The following is a 19,902-nucleotide window of genomic DNA, read 5'->3' as shown; positions in this document are numbered from 1 at the left end:
AACATGGAACATAAAAACCTCCTTGGACTCTGTCTTCATCCTTAGCTCATTCCAAGTTCTGGCCCAACTCCACAGTCAACCCGCTTACATCTGCCCTTGGTTTTGCAATCTTCCTCTATCTTTTACACTCATCCTTTTCCAAATAGCTGCTCGTAAGAAAGCTCCCCCACAGCAGATTTTGGTCCTTGTCAACATCCCAACTTGATTTTTCTTTTTCAGGGCCCTGGGCCACAAGAATCAAAGCCTCTCACTGACCTCGATAAATTGGACTGCTTTTCCAATTTACCTCAAATTTTAATGTCACAGAGGGATCTTTATTCCCCCTAAAGTTGCAAGGTTATTGCTTTAATTTGCCAATAGATCTCAGTGCTTGGCTAAAATTAAAGTTGTAATTCCCCCTAGTTACTTCCTCTACCTTCTAAGAAATTAAAAAAAAAAAAATCATCACAAACCATAAAGATTTCCAGACATACCCCATCACAGGAATTGTATCAAAAATACAGAGAGTTGGGGTGCCTGGATGGCTCAGTGTGTTAAAGCCTCTGCCTTCGGCTAGGTCATGATCCCAGGGTCCTGGGATGGAGCCCCGAATCGGCTTTCTGCTCAGCAGGGAGCCTGCTTCCCCCCGCCCCCCGCCTGCCTCTCTGTCTACTTGTGATCTCTGTTTTCAAATAAAGAAATACAATCTTTAATTAAAAAAAAAAAATACAGAGAGCCACCTTTCATTACTATACCTGACTTTGCATTATCTTCTCCACTCTCCACCAGGTGTTTTATTTTAAAGGAACACACACACTCACACATATTTCTCAATAACTCTGGGACAGGATAAAGTCCACAAATCTTCTCTTTCAAGTTTAAGGAAATTTAAGCCCCAAGCAAGGAAGGACTCACCTTGTATCTGGTCTGCTCTCGATCGTAAATCTTCTTCAAGGATACCACTTTGGGAGAGAAGAAGTTTCCTAGTTTGGCAAGGTAGACCCCATTCCTAAGCCCCTCCTCCAGTTCTGTGGTGGGAGGCAGGTCTTCCCCGAGGCACGCTTCCATCCACCTGCACGAAAGGGAGAGGACGTGACAACAGAGGAAGGGTCTGATCCCCTCCTTAAGAGACTTTTGAGACTCATTTCCATTCTCCCTGGAGTTTAAGTTCCACATAAGCAACACTCTTTTAAGATCCAATTTCACACACATCCTTGTCCTGACCCAGTCTTAGGAAAAGACTGGAAAACTCCCGAGCAACAAAGCCACCTTCTTCTCTACCCTGCTTTCTTCTGTGGCAGTAGAGCCAACTGGCTCCCCAGCCCCTGACTGCCCAGAAACCTCAGGCCCTAACCCGAGGTCACTCCTGCAGAACTCCTAAGAAAAGCCATGTGTAGCTGACGGCAGCACTTCAGTTGTTCAAAAATTCAAATGTATGTTCTCTTCCAGTTTCAGAATCCACAAAGAATTTCTTTTAAGAAATTCTTTTAAGGCTGTTTGGGGGTTACATGAATAGTCTATGATCTCAACTGAAACAGGGAAGGAAATGCAGTAAAAATGAATGTGTGTTTGTCAGAGGTGGGGGAGGAGACTGCATTTCCCCCTAAAACATTTCTCAAGAGATTTCAGGGAGGCTCAAGATAAAACAATGCACATCTGCATGTATTTTCTATCAACATACGTGTAGGAAAATAAAAGTCATTTAAAGGCGATGCTTTGGCTTTTTTTTTTTTTTTTTTGGACAGAGAGAGCCAGAGCAAGAATAGGAACACAGCAGGGGGAGCAGCAGAGGGAGAGAAGCAGGCTTCCCAGCAAGCAGGGAGCCCCATGTGGAGCTTGATCCCAAGACCCTGGGATAATGACCTGAGCCCAAGGCAGATGCTTAACAACTGAGCCATCCAGGCACCCCGATGGTTCTGCTTTTTTTAAAGACTATTTATTTGAGAGAGAGAGACCAAGGGGGCGGGCGAGGAGAGAGTTGAGGGAGAGGGAGAAGCAGACTCCCTGCTGAGCAGGGGCTTGATGCTGGGACCACCAGGACTCTGAGAGCATGACCTGAGCCGAAGGCAGATGTTTCACCAACTGAGCTACCCAGGCTTCCCGTATGCATGTTTATGTAATTCTTTTATTAATAAATTGCTTGAATGATACACAACAGACCTTAGATTTATGATAGTTCTATAAATTGCTACTTTTATAATTCAGAATAGACTTTCTTGTATTAATTCTGACTTTCCAAACTGAGGTTACTGCTCAGAATTTTTACAAAACAGTAAGGAAAAGGAACAATTTCTCTGTGTTTCTCAAGTTCTAAAAATAGTCATAGTATGTATTTAAATAAATACTGGCTGGGGTGTATGCATGGGCCAGAGAATTTTCTCATCATTCCCTATACCCAGTGATAATAAGTTTTTACCTCTGGCTTTTCTTTCAGGTACTGGGAACTTAAATCACGGCGGTTGGAGGTGGTGGGGGCGGGGGGTGGTGGTAGGAGCACACAAATGAGTTTTCCAGAAGGGCTGCCACGGTAGTTAAGACAGATACCAATGGGTAAGAGCTACAAAATCCAAACCTCTGCAAGAGCCCAACGACCAGAAGGGCAAAGTGGAAAAGAATACAGCTCACTGGTATGGAAAAGAGCTGTAGTCCAGGATTCATCTCCTGTTACCAGCCTTCCAATATTTTCTTGCTAAAAAGGATACAGCAAATGGCTCCTGCCAATCCCAGCTCTCAAGGGACAGTGGAACTTGTGTTCTCATTAACAGAAACAAGCCTAGAACAACTGCAGTCTAATCCAAGAACAGCCCTTCACCATGTAATGAAGAAAAAATTACTTATTTTCTCCTCAAAACAAGGTAAACACATAGACTGTGGATAAAGAGCACAGCGCAATACTTTTGCCTTGAATGAGGCTAGCTACCAAAGGCGTTTCGGTTCTTCTCTGAGATGACTACATCAAAGTCAAAGTCAAAGGAGGAACCACAGCGTCATCTCCCACAAGCTTTTATCCACGCCTTCCTGAGGCAAACTGCTGTATAGCAGGCCTGATTAACAGCTAGTTTTGTAGAGTGGAAGAGAATACCTTGCACATCACAGAAATGTCAGGCCAGAAGAAGAGGCAACTGTGATCTGATGAAAAGGGGTAAGGGAGAGCCAGAATAAACAGGCAAAATACAGAAGTGTCTCTCCATGCCCCAAACCCAAAGCTGCCCTCCATATTCCACACACAGGGTGGGAACCTCTGTCTCACAAGAGAGTATCAGCGGGTTTCATTTATAAGAATTAAGTTTAAAAAGTAAGTTAAATTGGGACCATATTGCTTTGAAAAATGAAGAGCACTCAGTAGGATGCTATGTTACTCTAATTGTTAATATTAGCTGAAGTAGAGATTCTACTATAATCCTGAGAAGATTCAACAAACCCCCCTTTCGGTCCTCCACAGCCCATCTGAGATTTCCCCCTCTGCCACTAAACCACAGAATCACAAGATGATAGCCAAGAACTTAAAGCACTTCTAGGGCAAATCCCTTTGGGTTTTGCTTTGTTCTTTCAATATAATAATACATATTCATTAAAGAAAATTAGTAGACACCTCTCAATATTTTATGAATATTTTCCATGTTATTATATAATTTCTGAAGACTGAGTTACACAAAAATTCTCCAAAGTGCTTAACTGGCCACCTATGTTGGACACTTATGTCACTTCCAAACAGTTTCAGGTATTAAATAATACTGCAAGGAACATCTTTGTGCACAATGTTCTGCTGTATTTAGAATTAACTCCTAAGGAAAGGACCTTAGAAGTCTAACTCCAAAATTAAAGAAATATAAACATTAAAGAAACTTTTTTTATTGTTCAAAAGCTTGTCCAAAGGCTGTATCTACTTATACAACCCCCTCATTTTATAAGTATAAGGTCTATCTGTCCAAGTCAACTACTAGCTACCGGCAAAGGCAGAATCAATCAGGTCCCTGATTCCTAGTTGATAATCCTCTTCACTAGACCACTGTTACTCTTATCCCATCACTCCAAAAACCTAACAGGGCTGAGCCCCACAGAGCAGAATGAACAGGACCAAGTTGCAGGTATCCTATACAGGAAAAAGTCTAGTATCTCTCCAGATTCTGTCCACTAAATGGGGTTTTAGGTATTTTAGTGTAAGTTCACACTGATTTTCAACTCAGACACAAAGCTTTCTTATAAAACATAAGCATTTAATTTAGCTTTTTGAATACATTTTATTTTTTTAAAGATTTTATTTCTAAGTAATCTTTACACCAAATTGTGGGGCTCAAACTTACAATCCTGAGATCAAGTCACATGCTCTACCAAATTAGCCAGCCAGGTACCCCTTGCTTAATAAATACATTTTTAAATAAATCTGCATAGATCCCTACCTTACACCACACACAAAAATCAACTCAAAATGGATTACAAATTTAACGTTAAGACCTGAAACCATACACTCCTAGAAGAAAATATCACAGGTAAGCTCCTTAGCGTCAGTCTTGGCAATAATATTTTTGGATTTGACAGCAAAAGCAAAGGCATCAAGAGCAAAAATAAACAGAAGTGGAACTACACCAAACAAAAAGCTTCTGCACAGGCAAAGGAAACCACCAATAAAAGGAAAAGGCAACCTACGAAAAGGAAGAAAGCATCTGCAAATCATGTATCTGATAAAAGGTTAATATCCAAAAAAATTAAAGAATTCATGCAACTGAAGAGCAAAAAAACAAGCAATCCAATTTACAAATGGGCAGAGAAAGTGAACAGACATTTTCCCAAAGAAGATGTACAAAAGGTGCTAACTGTCAGCAAATGAAATGAAATGCAAATGAAAACCTCAACGAGACATCACCTGACACTTAGAACAGTCGTCATCAGAAGGGCAAGAGACAACAAGTGTTGGGAACGATGTGAGAAAAGAGAACCCGTGTGCACTACTGGTGGGAGTGTAAACTGGTACAGCCACTAAGGAGATATGTGGCATTTCCTTAAAAAATTAAAAACAGGACTGCCTGCGATCCAGCGATCCCGACTCTGAGTAAATAGTCGAAGGAATGAAAGCAACTGTGGAAGAGATTATCTGCACTCCCGTGTTCACTGCAGCATCATTCAGAATAGTCAAGATAAGGAAACAAGAGACGTGCCCATCAACAGATGAATGGATACAGAAGATGTGACACACACGCGCACGTGCACACACACTGGTCTATTATTCAGCCATGAGAAAGAAGGAAATCCTTCCATTTGTGACAACACAGATGAACCTGTGGGCATTATACTTCACAGTATTGCTCATATATAAAATCTAAAAAAAAACCAAAAGAAAACTCATAGAAACACAGTCTAAAAGTAGTTGCCATGGGGTAAAGGAAATAGGGAGAGGTTGCCAAAAGGGTACAAACTCTCACATATAAGAGGATGAGATCTGAGGCTCTAATGTAAAACACGGGGACTGTTGTGGACCACAATTCTTGTGTAACTAAAATTTGCCAAGAGAGTAGAATTTGAACATTCTCACAAAAAGAAAATAAAACCTAAACCTTTCATAATGTACACGTATGACAAATCACAATGTACACGTTATTTCTGTACATGTTAAATATCCTACAATTTTATGTTAATTATACCACATAAAGCTAAAAATTAGAAAGTAAATAAACCTAGAAACGCCTGGGTGGCTCAGTTGGCTAAGCGTCTGCTTTAGACCCTTAGGTTATGATCATAACCCTTTAGGTTATGATCCCATGATCCTGGGGTAGAGCCCTGCGGCCTGGGGCTCCCATCTCAGTGCAGAACCTGCTTCTCCCTCTCCCCTTGCCCTTCCCCCAGCCTATGCATTCTCTATAAATCAATGGTAACACAACTTTTTGCCAGTTCTTATGTTCATCACAGAATCCCTCGGGTGGAAATCTCACTAAAGATCTCCTCCTTGGGGCGCATGGGTGGCTCAGGGGGTTAAGCCTCTGCCTTCTGCTCAGGTCATGATCTCAGGGTCCTGGGATCAAGCCCCGAGTTGGGCTCTCTGCTCAGCAGGGAGCCTGCTTCCTCCTCTCTCTCTCTGCCTGCCTCTCTGCCTACTTGTAATCTCTGTCTGTCAAATGAATTAAAAAAAAAAAAAAAAAAAAAAAAAAAGACCTCCTCCTCTGCCCCAACTCCTCCACTCCCTCCACCTCCCACTTACTCAACCACTTTCATGCCTGAATGCTTTCAAATCCTCTCATGAGCCTGACTGCTGCTGATGTATAACCAAACGTTCATTTCTGGATTCTACCAGCCAGAAGTTTTTACTAAACCAGCACCTGTTCCCCCTTGGCACCCTAAGCCGCCCTGTGGAGCAAGACAACACATGGAATTCAAAATATAATGTGGCCATGAAGCACACTGGGAGTTATATGCAACTGACAAATAACTGAACTCTATATCCAAGACCAATGATGCATGATACACAATTTAAATTAAAAGAAATATATGTAGTACACACACACACACACACACACACACACACACACATGTATATAACGTGGCCTGCACTGGACTTTAAGAGACCTGGGTTTAGGGGCTCAGCTGGTTGGGCATCCAACCCCTGGTTTTGATTCAGTCATGATTTCAGCATCCTGAGATTAATCCCCACATCAGGCTCCCTGCTCAGCAATGAATCTGCTTGTCTCCTTCTCTCTGTCCCTTCCCCTACTTGCACACTTTCTCTCTCTAAAATATATAAATATATCTTCAAAAAAAGAGTTAAAATAAACAGAGAGAGAGACGCGGATTTATAACCTGTCCCTTATCAAGACAGTCACGTAGCCAGTTTCTTTGTTTGTTAAAAAGGAATGACAAGGGGAGCTGAGGTGGCTCAGTGGGTTAAGCCTCTGCCTTCAGCTCAGTTCATGGTCTCAGGGTCCTGGGATCGAGTCCCACATTGGGCTCTCTGCTCAGCAGGGAGCCTACTTCCCCCTCCCTCTCTGCCTGCCTCTCTGCCTACTTGTGATCTGTCTGTCAAATAAATAAATAAAACCCAAACTCTTGTTACAATCTACTGTCTCCTTCAATAACTGTAATAGCTGCCACCTCAGAACATTCACTAACAAAACCTCAGGTTCTGAAGCTGGACTTCCTGAAGCACCCTGCCCCACAGTACCCAACCTCATCAGTGGACTTTCCTGTATCAAGCACCCGGAGAAAAGCCCATTAAACACTAAGCACTGGTGACAATGACACAATTAGTGTGAAAAATGAGAGTTTATATAAAGGTTTATTTTTAATATAAATAGATCACAATTCTCATAAATAATAATCTTATCTACCTCTCACATATAGCCTATTTCTATGGAGCTCTGTTTTATACATATTTTAAATCAACTTTTTTTTCTTTAAAGGTTTTACTTATTTATGTGAGAGACAGAGACAGAGATAGCGAGAGAGTGTAAGTGGGGAGGAAAGGGAAAAGCAGACTCCCCGGTGAGCAGGGAGCTTGACGCAGGACTCAGTCCCAGGACCCTGGGATCATGACCTGAGAAGGCAGAAGCTTAACCGACTAAGCCACTCAGGCGCCCCTTAAATCACCTCTCAAAAAAACACCTGTCCACTCTGACGGCTACACATCCATTCAGGGCAGCATTTTCTTTCTTTTTTTTTTTTTTTTAAAGATTATTTATATACATATTTATTTATTAAGATTTTATTTGCTTATTTGACAGAGAAAGCACAGGCAGGGGGAGTGGCAGGCAGAGGGAGAGAGCCAAGCAGTCTCTCCACTAAGCAGAGAGCCCGACCTGGGGCTCGATCCCAGGACCCTGGAATCATGACCTGAGTCAAAGGCAAATGCTTAGGGGTACCACCCCGGCACCCCTAAGATTTATTATATATACAGAAAAAGAGTGGCGGGGGCAGAGGGAGAGAGAGAATCAAGCAGACTCCCCGCAGAGCTCGGAGCCCAGTGCAGCCAGAGCTCAATCCTAGGGCCTTGAGATCATGACCTGAGCTGAGATCAGGAGTGGGCCGCTTAAACAATTGAGCCACCCAGGTGCCCCAGGACACATTTCTTTCTTTCTTTCTTTCTTTTTTTTTTTTTTTAAGATTTTATTTATTTATCTGACAGAGAAAGAAAGAGCACAAGTAAGCAGAACAGCAGGCAGAGGGAGAGGGAGAAGCAGGTCCTCTGCTGAGCGGGGAGCCCAATGTGAGGCTCGATCCCAGGACCCTGGGACCATGACCCGAGCCGAAGGCAGACACTTAACTGACTGAGCCACCCAGGCACCCTTGTCCCCTGTAGGACACATTTCTAATAGACTACACCATGCAAGAGCTATCAGCAGCTTGAGATGTGCTAAATGCCTGCAACCACCTTCAAGGAGATCACCCCCCGGGAACAGAGGTGATTAAACAACTAGCTACAATGGGATGATATTTCAACTAGGCTTTATAACATAAATTGTATTTGGAGAGAAGAAAAATGGGAAAAGGAGACATCTGAGATAAAGCAAAAATGAAGGGCAAAAAGGTACAAAAACAGGAGCGCCCATCTGGCTCAGTTGGCAGAGCATATGACTCTTGATCCCAGGGTTGAAAGTTCAAGCCCCCCATCAGATGTAGAAATTACTTTTAAAAAATAAATAAGTAAGGCATGACAATAAATGGTGTATTTGGGGAATGATGAGTTACTGTAGTAGAGATGTATCTGGAGCACCAGCATTTTAATTCTCAGGCAGTGGGAACCACCGAAGTTTTCGAACAGAAGAGTGGGTTGGTCAGAGGAATCCAGTAAGGTCCTTGACTAGGGCAATGGTGGGAAGGGAAAGAAAACTGGTGAGCAATTACAAGGGAAAAACTGACCCCTCCTGACAGCTGGTTAAACAGCTGGGAGTAAGGGCTAGGAGTGGGAGACAATGGCTTTATAGACAACAGGAAAAGAAAAAGGGGGGGAAAAAAGCAAAGTTAAGTCCTGACTTCACATCTTGCTAATGACACAGAACATCAAACGGGTTCAAGGGGCCTGGCCGGCTCAGTCAGTGGTGCATGCAGCTCTTCATCTCAGTCATGTGTTCCAGCCCCAAGCTGGGGGTAGAGTTAACTGAAAAAAATTTTAATTTAAATTTAAACAATGGATTAGAGAATTTAAAGAGTAAGATAAAAGGAGGGAAAAATTACAGATGAATGGTTGTACAATCCTGAAATGGGAAAAGCCTTTTCAAACAAATTTATGGCAGCAGATATAAAGGAAGAGGGAGGGGCGCCTGGGTAGCTGAGTCAGTTAAGGAACTGACTCTGGATCTTAGCTCACATCTTGAGCTCAGGGTCCTGGGTTTATGCCCTGTGTTGGGCTCTACAAAAAAAAAAAAAAAAGAAAAGAAAAAGTGAGGGGGGAATAAAGTGGCTATATAAAAAGCAGTTAAACTTCAGGACATTTGGGAGGCTCAGTTGGTTAAGTGTCTGCCTTTGGCTCAGGTCATGATCCCAGGGTGGTGGGATCGAGTAGCACATCAGCCTCCTTGCTCAGCAGGAAGCCTGCTTCTCCTTCAACCTGCCACTCCCCCTGCCTGTGCTCACTATCATGCTCTCTCTCTCTCTCTCTATCCCTCTGACAAGTAAATACATAAATTTTTTAAAAAATTAAACTTAAGGCAATTAAAAAAATTTTTTTTAGAGAAAAGATAAACTGGAGGGAAAACTCTGCAACATAACAAGAAATTAACAATCTCCTATATACATTTTAAATGCTTGAAATAAATAAAATGACAAGTATTTCCCTAGAAAAATATAGAAACAGAAACAGGCAACTCATGAAAGAAGTAAATGGCCATAATTACAGGAAAAATTCTTAGTCTACTAATCAAAGAAATGCAAATTAAAGTAACAATAACACCATTATTTGGCTACCAGACTGGCAAAGATAAGGAACAATAGTGACTTATTATTGTCCAATATGTGGGGAAACCCCACATTCTCACACTGTTCCAGAAGAAAATCTGGCAACATGTACCATGTTTAGTAAACTTTCAGAAACTTCTATAAAAGGCAAAAGGTTGTTTTATTTTATTTTTTATTTTTTTTATTTTATTTTTTTTTTTTTTTGGTTGTTTTATTTTAAAAGATGATGTGGTGACTTGTGGCGCGGATGACTAAATGAAAGAGGATGCCAGGCAGCGAGGTGGGGCCACCGGCAGAAGCAGGCCAGAATGATAAATTCAGGCCGGAAACGTGTTCAGCTCGAAACACGAACAGGACGTCAGGTGGTAACAACCTGCAGGCAGTGGAAACACAAGTCTGGAAAACTCAGGGGGCAGACCCAGCTGGAGACAAGGCGTGAAGAGTGACACCATGGGGGGGTAGGGGGGTGGATGAGCTCACCAGAGAAACGGACTGTAAAGCAACATATAATACGGCCAGGGGATGCCTGGCTGGCTCAGTCAGAGGAGCATGTGACTCTTGATCTTGAGGATCGTGAGTTCGAGCCCCATGTTTGGTGTAGAGGTGACTTAAATAAATAAATAAATAAATAAATAAATAACTTAAAAAAAAAAAAGTCAAGACTGTGCCTCAGAGAACACCAACACCAATACTTAAATGTATTACAAACAGGGGCTACTAAGGTAAAATGAGAAACATGAGAGAATCGCATGACCACAGGGAAGGAGAACTTTGCCGGAAGCTGGGAGAGGTCACCAACTTCGACGCTGCAGAGAGACGGATGGCCTAGGGAAAAGGATGTACCAAACACGGAAGAAGGCCATCTGTGACCCCCATGAAGGGGCATCTTAGTGGAGTGGTGAGCAGGGGAAGGGAGATTACAACCAGAAAAGCAAATTCTAGGGGGAACTAGAAACAGCCAAGGCAGACTTCCTTTTCAGGAAGTTTAAGAAGGGAAGAGAAATTGGAGGAATGGAGAAAGGGTTGGTCTGAGGTGGTGGCATGTCCTAGGAAGGCACCTCTCTCTCTTTATGACTCAGGAGGAGGCACTTAATTGCAGGCTGCAAGAAAGCAACAAGTGCTGAGGGGACTGAAGAGACGAGACATAAAGAGCCAAGGAAGAAGGCAACGTTCTAGAGAACACGGGGGCACTAGTTATTGAGGAGGAACAGACCCAGTTCTTCCCTGCGTAATGAGGGAAGGAAGTAAGAATGACAATTTACCTAACTAGCCTCTCTGAGCTTCAGTTTCCTGTCCGTAAAAACACGGTAGTTGTGAGCATTAACTGAGATGCTATATGCAAACCCACACCCATGGCCCTAAGTCATGGGCGCTGTGCACCCGTGTTCCACATACAGGAGGACGTGTGTGCAAGAGCCAGATCCCAGGAACACCCAGTACCCTACCTTCCTTGTCCTGCAGAGAGCATCCGTCAAAGGGACTGCAGGCTGGGCCCTACCAGTTCCAGCCCGCAGCAAGACAAAGAAACCAGTATTCAGAGAACTGGTGCGGTAAGCCCTGAAACAAGCCCAGACCTCCAGCATGCACTGGGAGAAAACAATCAGGGTGGGAATGTGAATTAGGGGTCTGTGAGGAGGAAACAAGTTGAACGGGTTCTGCTGAGCACGTGACTTCAGTGGTTTCCCAGCTCGGTGCAATACAGAGGGGAACATACCAATGCCGGAAATGACTACTCCAAACCATCGAGATTCGGTTCCTCCAGGAGCCGCTCCTCTGGTCACCACACCCCGCTTGCACAGCAGATACCCCCACATGCCAGGGTTACTCGCTGCTGAAAACGTCCCAAGCTGGGCAGTCTCTTCCTGGCAATCAGGATTTTACTCAGACGCTAACATGTCTAAGCACCATTGAGGCACTGGAAAAAGCCTAGTAATTTCAACCCAGCATGGTAGGAACAGGTCTTAAGAGAAACAAAGGCAGAGTATTCGACTGAGAACTGACCAGCTAAAGAAGGAAGGGCATTAGCGCTACTTTCTCAGAGAGAAGGGCATTTAGGTCTTGAAGGACTATGTGTGGGGTGGGGGGGTGGTGGTGGTCAGGGGGGCGAACAAGTCAGGCCAAGGGGAGAGAATGTGCAGACCCTCTGAGGGATCTGAAATGGGAATGAAATGATCAGGGGCACCTGGGCAGCTCAGTCAGGTCTTGAGCTCAAGGTTCTGAGTTCAAGCCCTGCACTGGGCACTGGGCTCCACACTGGGCAAGGAGGCTCCTTTGAAAAAAAAAAAAAAAATGAAATGATCGGATATAACTTGAGCGGTCACTCCAAGCAGTACGGATCATATGGATGAGGAGGTATCCTAAGGGGTGAGGAAGATCGAGGGAAGCACCAGCCGTAATCCAAGAAATGATAAAGGCTTGTTTTCCAAGCCCTGCAAGCACATGAGAAACCTTGACAATTTCTCCTTTAAAAGAAACTTTAGTGTGAATTAAGCCAATTTGAACAGCTGTAAGAAAGAGTGAGAAACAGAAGAGAAACTACTCTTTGCTGAACCAGATAAAGTGTACCAAGTCCACAGGCAGAAATTAAACGTTAATGGTTATCCTCTTTCAAGAGCCCCTTTCTTCCTGGGGTGATGGAAACTACTCTAAGGTAACAACTGCACTATTTGGTCAACTTACTAAATATCATTAAGTCGTACATTAAAAAATAGGAGAACTTTATGGCATGTAAATTATTACTTCAATGAAGTTTTTTTTAGAGTCCCTGAGCTAAAAGGATTAACTGTACATTCCCAGAGTCTTCAGATGCAGACCCCAGGGAAACACCTCCACGCTGACCTACCAAGCCCTCCATCTCTACTTTACCATCTATCACAAAGCGTGAAAGACCTTTTAACCTTAAGTGGAAAAATAAAATAAATGTTCCAGCTGAGCTGACCTCAGGTGATCCGAAATCTCAGCAGCTGCGGTCACGGCTGGCCGTGAGCAGCATGGGAGAAAAGGACCAGGACAGAGTCCTCTATGAGGCAGCAGACAGCTAGTTATTTCTTCGCAAAAGCACTTCTCAGTCCTCAGCGCCTACGGCTGCAGCTGCTGGAGCCCTGGGGGAACAAGGGGAGCCTGCAGAACAAGTCATGGGTCAGAAATTTAATTTTCAGATCTAGTACTTAGTGAGAACAGATCATGGAGAGGTTAACTGTCATACTCACTGAGGACATACTCCTTCCCCTCTGAGGCTCACAGTATATTGGGGAAGAGAAAAGTATAAGGCGTTTATAATATATTGTGAAAAGTTATATAAAAAAGATACGGTGGTGAGGAGTGGCAGAAACACAAGACAGGAACATCTAATTCAGACCTGGAGTAAGGGAGTGTGTTCCCTGGAGGAGGTGCTACTTTCACTTTACTTTCTCTGACAGGCAATATATATACAAAGGTTAAAATTCAAAAGTATAAAAAGCTGGGGGGCCTGGGTGTCTAAGTCAGTTAATCATCTGCCTTCCGCCCAGGTCATGATCCCAGGCTCCTGGGATGGAGTCCTGCATCAGGCTCCCTGCTCAGTGGGGAGTCTGCTTCTCCCTCTGCCTGCTGCCCCCCTCCCGCTGTGCTCATTCTCTCTCTGACAAATAATAAAATCTTTAAAAAAAAAAAAAAAAAAAGGTATAAAAGCCACCCAGTTAAAGGGGAGAAAATTTCATGAAGTGAACAGAGTAGAGTGTCATATGCCACCGAGATTAAGAAAGCTACATATTGGGGCACCTGTGTGGCTCAGTCAGTTAAGCATCTGACTCTTGATTTCAGGTCAGGTCCATGAGCTGAAATCATGGTCGGGAGACTGAGCCCTGCACTGGCCTTCTCCCCGGGTGTGGAGCCTGCTTAAGATGCTTTCTCTTCTTCCCCCTCTGCCCCTCCCCTCTCAGTGTGTGTGTGGGTGCATTCTCTTTCTCTCTCTCTCAAATAGTACTGAAAATTTTCCAAAGGACATAACAATTAGGTCATCAGTGATTCGAGCAAGAGAAATTTCAGTGGGGGAAGAGGGCACACAAATCACACCCACAGGAGTTCAAGATAAATAAGTGGACAACGGGGAGTAAAGACAAATTTTTCCTAAAAGAAAAAAAGAAGGGATATAATCAGAGTAGGGCCTAGTATTAAGGGAGTAGATTTTGAATGGATGAGGATGTTTATTACTACAGAGAAAAGAATCAGCAGAAAAAACCTTAGTTATAGTTAAGAAAACAATACTGGAATAACAACCCTAGAAGACAGAAGGGATAGGATCCAAACCATGCATAGAAGATAGAGACTTGGGTGCCTGGATGGCTCAGTCAGGTACACTGGCCTTCAACTCGGGTCATGATCCCAGGATCTTGGGATCAAGCCCCACATCTGGCTCCCTACTCAGCAGGGAGTCTGATTCTCCCTCTCCCTCTGCAACCACCCCACCCCTCCACTCCTGCTCTTGTGCTCTCTCTTTCAAATAAGTAAATAAAATTAAAAAAAAAAAAAAAGAGGAAGAAAGATACTTCTCCAATTGCTACAGGGAAGGTAAAGCTGGAAGGCTAAATGACATGGGATAAATTTGTTAGGATCAGAGAAATTAAGAGAGCTTGTAGAGAGAGTGAAGGTCATCAAGCCATAATGAGAAGCTAGGGATGGAGGGGACTACTGAGAATACAGATTGGTAAAATTTTTGATCAGCCTCACATGTGACAATTCAAATGTTACTTTCAAAAGTCACCTCCTCCATGCACTCTTCCATGATCTACCCTTGGAAATAAGATCTCCTTCCTCCAAACTCCCTCTAAACTTGATCTCCTGGGTGCCTGAGTGGCTCAGTTGGTTGAACAACTGCCTTCGGCTCAGGTCATTATCCGGGGGTCCTGGGTTCGAGTCCCACATTGGGCTCTCCCTGCTTTGCAGGGAGCCTGTTTCTCCTTCTCCCTCTGCCTGCCTCTCCCCCACTTGTGCTCTCTTTGTCAAATAAATAAATAAAATCTTTAAAAAAATAAATAAACTTGACCTCTTAACCTCTTAATATAGTTATTTAAGTATATAAGGGTGGAATCCTTTTCTGATTTATCTCTGAAGCATGGGGCTCGGTAAGTAACTGAACGACACAAAGTGTTCCTTCCCTCTGGCTTCAGGACTACAGTACTGAGGTCTCAATCATAACCAAGTACTAATACTAATATCATCATAAGCTCCTATCCCCACAACACTGAAAGTCCCTTCACCACCCCGACGCCCACACTCCACACACTTTGCCCCAATTCAAATGAGCATCTACTTTGTGGAAAAGCCCTGTGGAAGGGGCGCTCCTGGATACCAAGGAGAAAAAGACAGTCTCAACTCTAAAGGAAGACAGAAACATGTGTATTTATACTTTGCCTTCTCTCCCTTCTAATTTCAGCTTATCTTGCAAAACTCAGCCATAAAATAACCTTTCCCTCATCTAAACTCTCACACATTTAACTGCATCATTTCACTGGCAGCTGTAGGTCGTCTTGTGACATCAGTTAGACCTTTCAGCCTTTGATGTTGAGTAACTTCTGAAATGGTGATGCCCTATCCGTCCGATCAATCTGCACACCCACTAAGGACAGGCTGAATTGAGCTGCTGTCATCTTCTGCAGTTCTAGTTCAGAGGGGCCTGAACAGAGCCCAGAAATGCTTTCTACCTGTTTTATTTTATACAAAGTGCTTTTCCCCAGTGTTTCAGCCATGTCAGAAAGAAGAAGAAGAGCAACAGAATGTTATCAAATTACTTAGGGGCGCCGGGTGGCTCAGGCAGCTGAGCATCTGCCTTTAGCTCAGGCCACCATCCCGAGGTCCTCGGATCCAGCCCCACGTCGGTCAGGCTCCCAGCTTCTCCCTCTTCCCCTCCCCTGTCTCGTGCTCTCTCTCTCTCTCTCAAATAAATCATGAAATCTTTTTTTTTTTTTTTAATGTTCATTTAAAATCAAAGTACCTCTTAGTAACACAGGAAATGAAAATAAAAACTGTTTTGAGTAACTCAAGAAGTACTTAGGTTAGAACAAAATCTTCCATCAGCTATTGTACAGTCTATGCTTAAAAATCTTTTGCAACATGGATTTTTCCAAAGCACATTTTTTGGGAATTTTTTTTTTTTGAGATTTCTTACTATTATAAAGTTCCTTATATTTGGTAAAGATTTTACCATATCTTTCTTTTTTTTTTTTTTTTAAAGGTTTTATTTCTTTATTTGACAGAGAGATAGCATAAGCAGGAGAGCAGCAGGAAGAGAGAGAGGGAGAAGCAGGCTCTCCACTGAGCAGGGAGTCTGATTCGAGGCTTGATCCCAGGAGCCTGGGATCATGCCCAGAGCCAAACGCAGCCGCTTAATCGACTGAGCCACCCAGGTGCCCCACCATATCTTTATTCTTATTGTTATAAAGTTCCTCGTATTTGGAGCTCCTGGTTGGCTCAGTCGAATAAGAATCTACTTTGGCTCATGGGGACCCTGCTTCTCCCTCTCCCTCTATCTGCCACTTGTTCTTCCTCTCTCTCTCTCTTAAATAAATAAATAAACAAACAAACAAATAAATAAATAAAATCTTTAAAAAAAAAAAAAGTTCCTCATATTAAGCAGATTTCCATTGCTTGGTTCTGTTCCTCTGTGACCACACGTGACAAATTGAACCCCTCTTCCATTTTTCAGGGATTTTTTAAATGATGTATGCAAAATGTTGGGGGGCCTGGGTGGCACACCAGTTAAACATCTGACTCTTGGTTTTGGCTCAGGTCGTGATCTCAGAGTCATGAGATCGAGCTCTGCACCCAGGACAGTCTGCTTAAGACTCTCTCCCTCTCCCTCCCTTCTGCACACATGCTCACACACTCTCTCTCTCAAATAAATAAATCTTTTAAAAAATAACATAGGCAAGATGTTAACAGTTGAATGAATTCCTATACTGGATGACTATTGCACTTCTGAGATTCTACATTTCTAGAGTCCCCCTAACTCCTGTCTCCATATTAAATAATCTGAGTCCTCTCAATGATTCCTCATACATCGTAATTTATAGACCTCTGATCATTCTGGTTAGGCTCATTCAACATGCCCTAGTCCTTGAGCAATAATCGTGTCTCAACCAGTGGACCAACTCCCACTGATTGGGAGTGGCTCCTCAGGTCTTATGTTGAAAAGGATTCTGATCTATCAGCAGGGCCTGCTGCAGGTGTGAAAGAATCCCGCCACTATCTACCATCCCTACTCTAGACTATTGTCAAGATCCCTCTTAAATTATGGCCTCCAGACCTGAAGACCAACTTCAGGTAGCCCCTGACCAACACAGAGGACAGTGAAAGAACCTCTTCCTTTTGCATATGCCACATTTCTATTAATTCAACATAAAAAGATCATTTTAGAGAAATTAGCTAGAATTTTCCAGAGTACATTCAAGCAAGTTGTATTGTGCCATTAAAAAAAAGATTAATAGTGTGTAATGAAGTTGGCATTGAGGAAACAGGTTTTAAATTAACAGCTTTGGCATATATACTGTTTAGAGATGAATCAACTTGCCAAGCTACATAATTTATTCTTTGTGCTAAAGGAGAATACAATTCAGGATTTGAACACTGTGTGGCTGACTTTCCAGATCACTATTTTTTGAGGTATATTCTACTAATGAGTATTATGGAATTAAGAAAGAAAGTGTTTAGTAGTCAAACTTCAGAAATCATGGATTAAGCCAAATTAAAGAGATTATTTCCTCTGTGGGTTAATCTTCATCATGGGCTGTAAATTCTGACTCTCCAAGGGAGAAGATAGTATAAACAGTATTTCTCAAACCTAGTTTACTATCAGACTCTTCTCACAGACCATCCTTCTTAAAAGGACTCTTGTTCCACAATTGTGGGGTTTTGTTTTTAAGATTTTATTTATTTACTTTAGAAAGAGGGAGAGAGGGAGACTGTAAGCTGAGCAGGGGGCATAGGGAGAGCGAGAATCTCAAGCAGACTCCCTGCTGAGCGCAGAGCCAGTCCAGGGGCTGGATCTTACCATCCAGAGATCCTGACCTGAGCCCAAACCAAGAGCCCAATGCTTAACCAACTGAGCTACTCAGGTACTCCTGTTCCAGTATATATTGGATTGAGAAATGCTGTTCTTTGCCAGAATGATGGATTTGAGAGACTACTTCATATAAGAATTTGGGGCATGTTTATGGTCAGTTCTCAACTGTTACATGTTTTATCTGCAGTTTCTTTCTATTCTTCAGAGTTCTCATGTTCTTGGCTTAGCTTAAATTAAAGCCATTATTGTAGGTATAACTGATGAGCTGTCATCAGTAATCTTTAAGGCATTAGGCAGAAGTGTGGTTTTTTTGTTTTTTTGTTTGTTTTTTGCTTTGTTTTGTTTTGGTTTTAATGTGGTTTTTAAAAGTGGAGAAGGGCAAATGTATTAATTATTAAAAAGGAAGAGAAGGTATCACAAATTGTTGTCTAGCAAATGAGTCTCGGGCAGAATTCCTAGCATAACGTCAAACAGATGGCTTATGAGCACTTAGTGAGGAAAGAAGTCACACTTAGGATTCAGCTAGGACTTCTCAAGACAAGCCCTTTCACATTAACATCATTTCCTCTTGGACAGGGTCACCAGATTGGTGAATCAGAGAAACACAGTAATGTGTAGGTTTTAGCAAGGCATTTACAAGTATGTCTCATGCAACTTCAGTGACAGGTTGGATAAATGTGGACTAAGCTGTAAGGAGGTTAAGATATAGAGCCAGTTGAATAAACCATATTCAAAAAGAGCTGCTAGATGAGGAGTGACTGCCTAATGGGTGTGGGCTTTCTGGGGGTGAAAATTTTCTGGAATTAAATAGTCATGGTGACTGCACAACATTGTGAATATACCGAAAAAAAGTATTGAATTGCATACTTTAGAATGGTTAAACATGGCAAATTTATGTTACGAATTTTATCTCAATGAAGAAAGGAGCTATTAGGTTTTAAATTCAAAGAAAGCTCTTTAGGGAGTGTTACAGGTAAAACATTTTTATTGGCACTTATCAGCGATATGTACTGATTGAATTTGAGTTTGCCTTATTGCTGGAGTGATGGGTTAATACACTGCATGACAGTTCTGCTTTCAAAATACCTTGAATCTAATGATGAGCTTTAATAGTGATAAAATGTGACATCCTATACTGGGGTATAGTTGCAAATGGAGTATCTAGGTACAGGACAAAGTAGTTCCATTAATGGGAAATAGCATTAGTGGGAAACCTGAACAAAATGAAATAAAACTATGTTGTTAAAACACATTCTATTAATGAGTCAATTTCTTTATTCTCTATTGACTCTATTAATGAGTCAATTCCCTCAATATATAAAGAGCTCTTACAAGTCAGTAAGAAAAGCCAGAACTTCGGGTGCCTGGGTGGCTCAGTTGGTTAAACACCTGCCTTTGGCTCAAGTCATGATCCTGGAATCCCAGGATCGAGCCCACAATGGCCTCCCTGCTCAGCAGAGTCTGCTTCTCCTTCTGCCCCCAACCCACTTGTGCTTATTCTCTTGCACACTCTCTCAAATAAATAAAATCTTTAAAATAAAATAAAAAAAAAAGTCAATGACTCAACAGAAAAATGAGCAAAGAGTTCAACTAAAACAGCTGACAGAAAAAGAAATACATCTGGCTTTTAGACACGTATAAAGATGCTCAGGGATGCCTGGCTGGCTCTGTTGGCAGAGCACATGCTTTCTTCAGCTCATGGTTTTAAAAGTTTGAGCCCTACATTGGGTGTGGAGCCTACCTTTAAAAAAAAAAAAAAAAAAAGGAAAGAAAGAAAAAATTAAAGTTTTTTATTTTATTTATTTTTTTTAAAAGATTTTATTTATTTATTTGACAGAGAGAGATCACAAGTAGGCAGAGAGGCAGGCAGAGAGAGAGGAGGAAGCAGGCTCCCTGCTCTGAGCAGAGAGCCCGATGTGGGGCTCGATCCCAGGACCCTGGGATCATGACCTGAGCCGAAGGCAGCGGCTTTAACCCACTGAGCCACCCAGGCGCCCCAATTAAAG

General features: G+C 42.5%; 1 protein-coding gene across 1 annotated transcript in view; it reads right to left on the bottom strand.

The window, feature by feature from the left end:
* Positions 1 to 19,902, bottom strand: part of IQGAP1 (IQ motif containing GTPase activating protein 1) — a 101,178-nt gene that overhangs the window by 65,423 nt on the left and 15,853 nt on the right. Inside the window, exon 3 of the mRNA XM_059179946.1 lies at positions 895 to 1,051. Coding sequence (XP_059035929.1) covers positions 895 to 1,051 — 157 coding nt within the window. The remainder of the gene's footprint in view (positions 1 to 894; positions 1,052 to 19,902) is intronic.

Source organism: Mustela lutreola, chromosome 7 (assembly GCF_030435805.1).
Source record: "Mustela lutreola isolate mMusLut2 chromosome 7, mMusLut2.pri, whole genome shotgun sequence".
Taxonomy (NCBI): Eukaryota; Metazoa; Chordata; class Mammalia; order Carnivora; family Mustelidae; genus Mustela; species Mustela lutreola.
The sequence above is the reverse complement of the archived record's forward strand: the minus strand, read 5'-3'. Positions and strand labels throughout refer to the sequence as shown.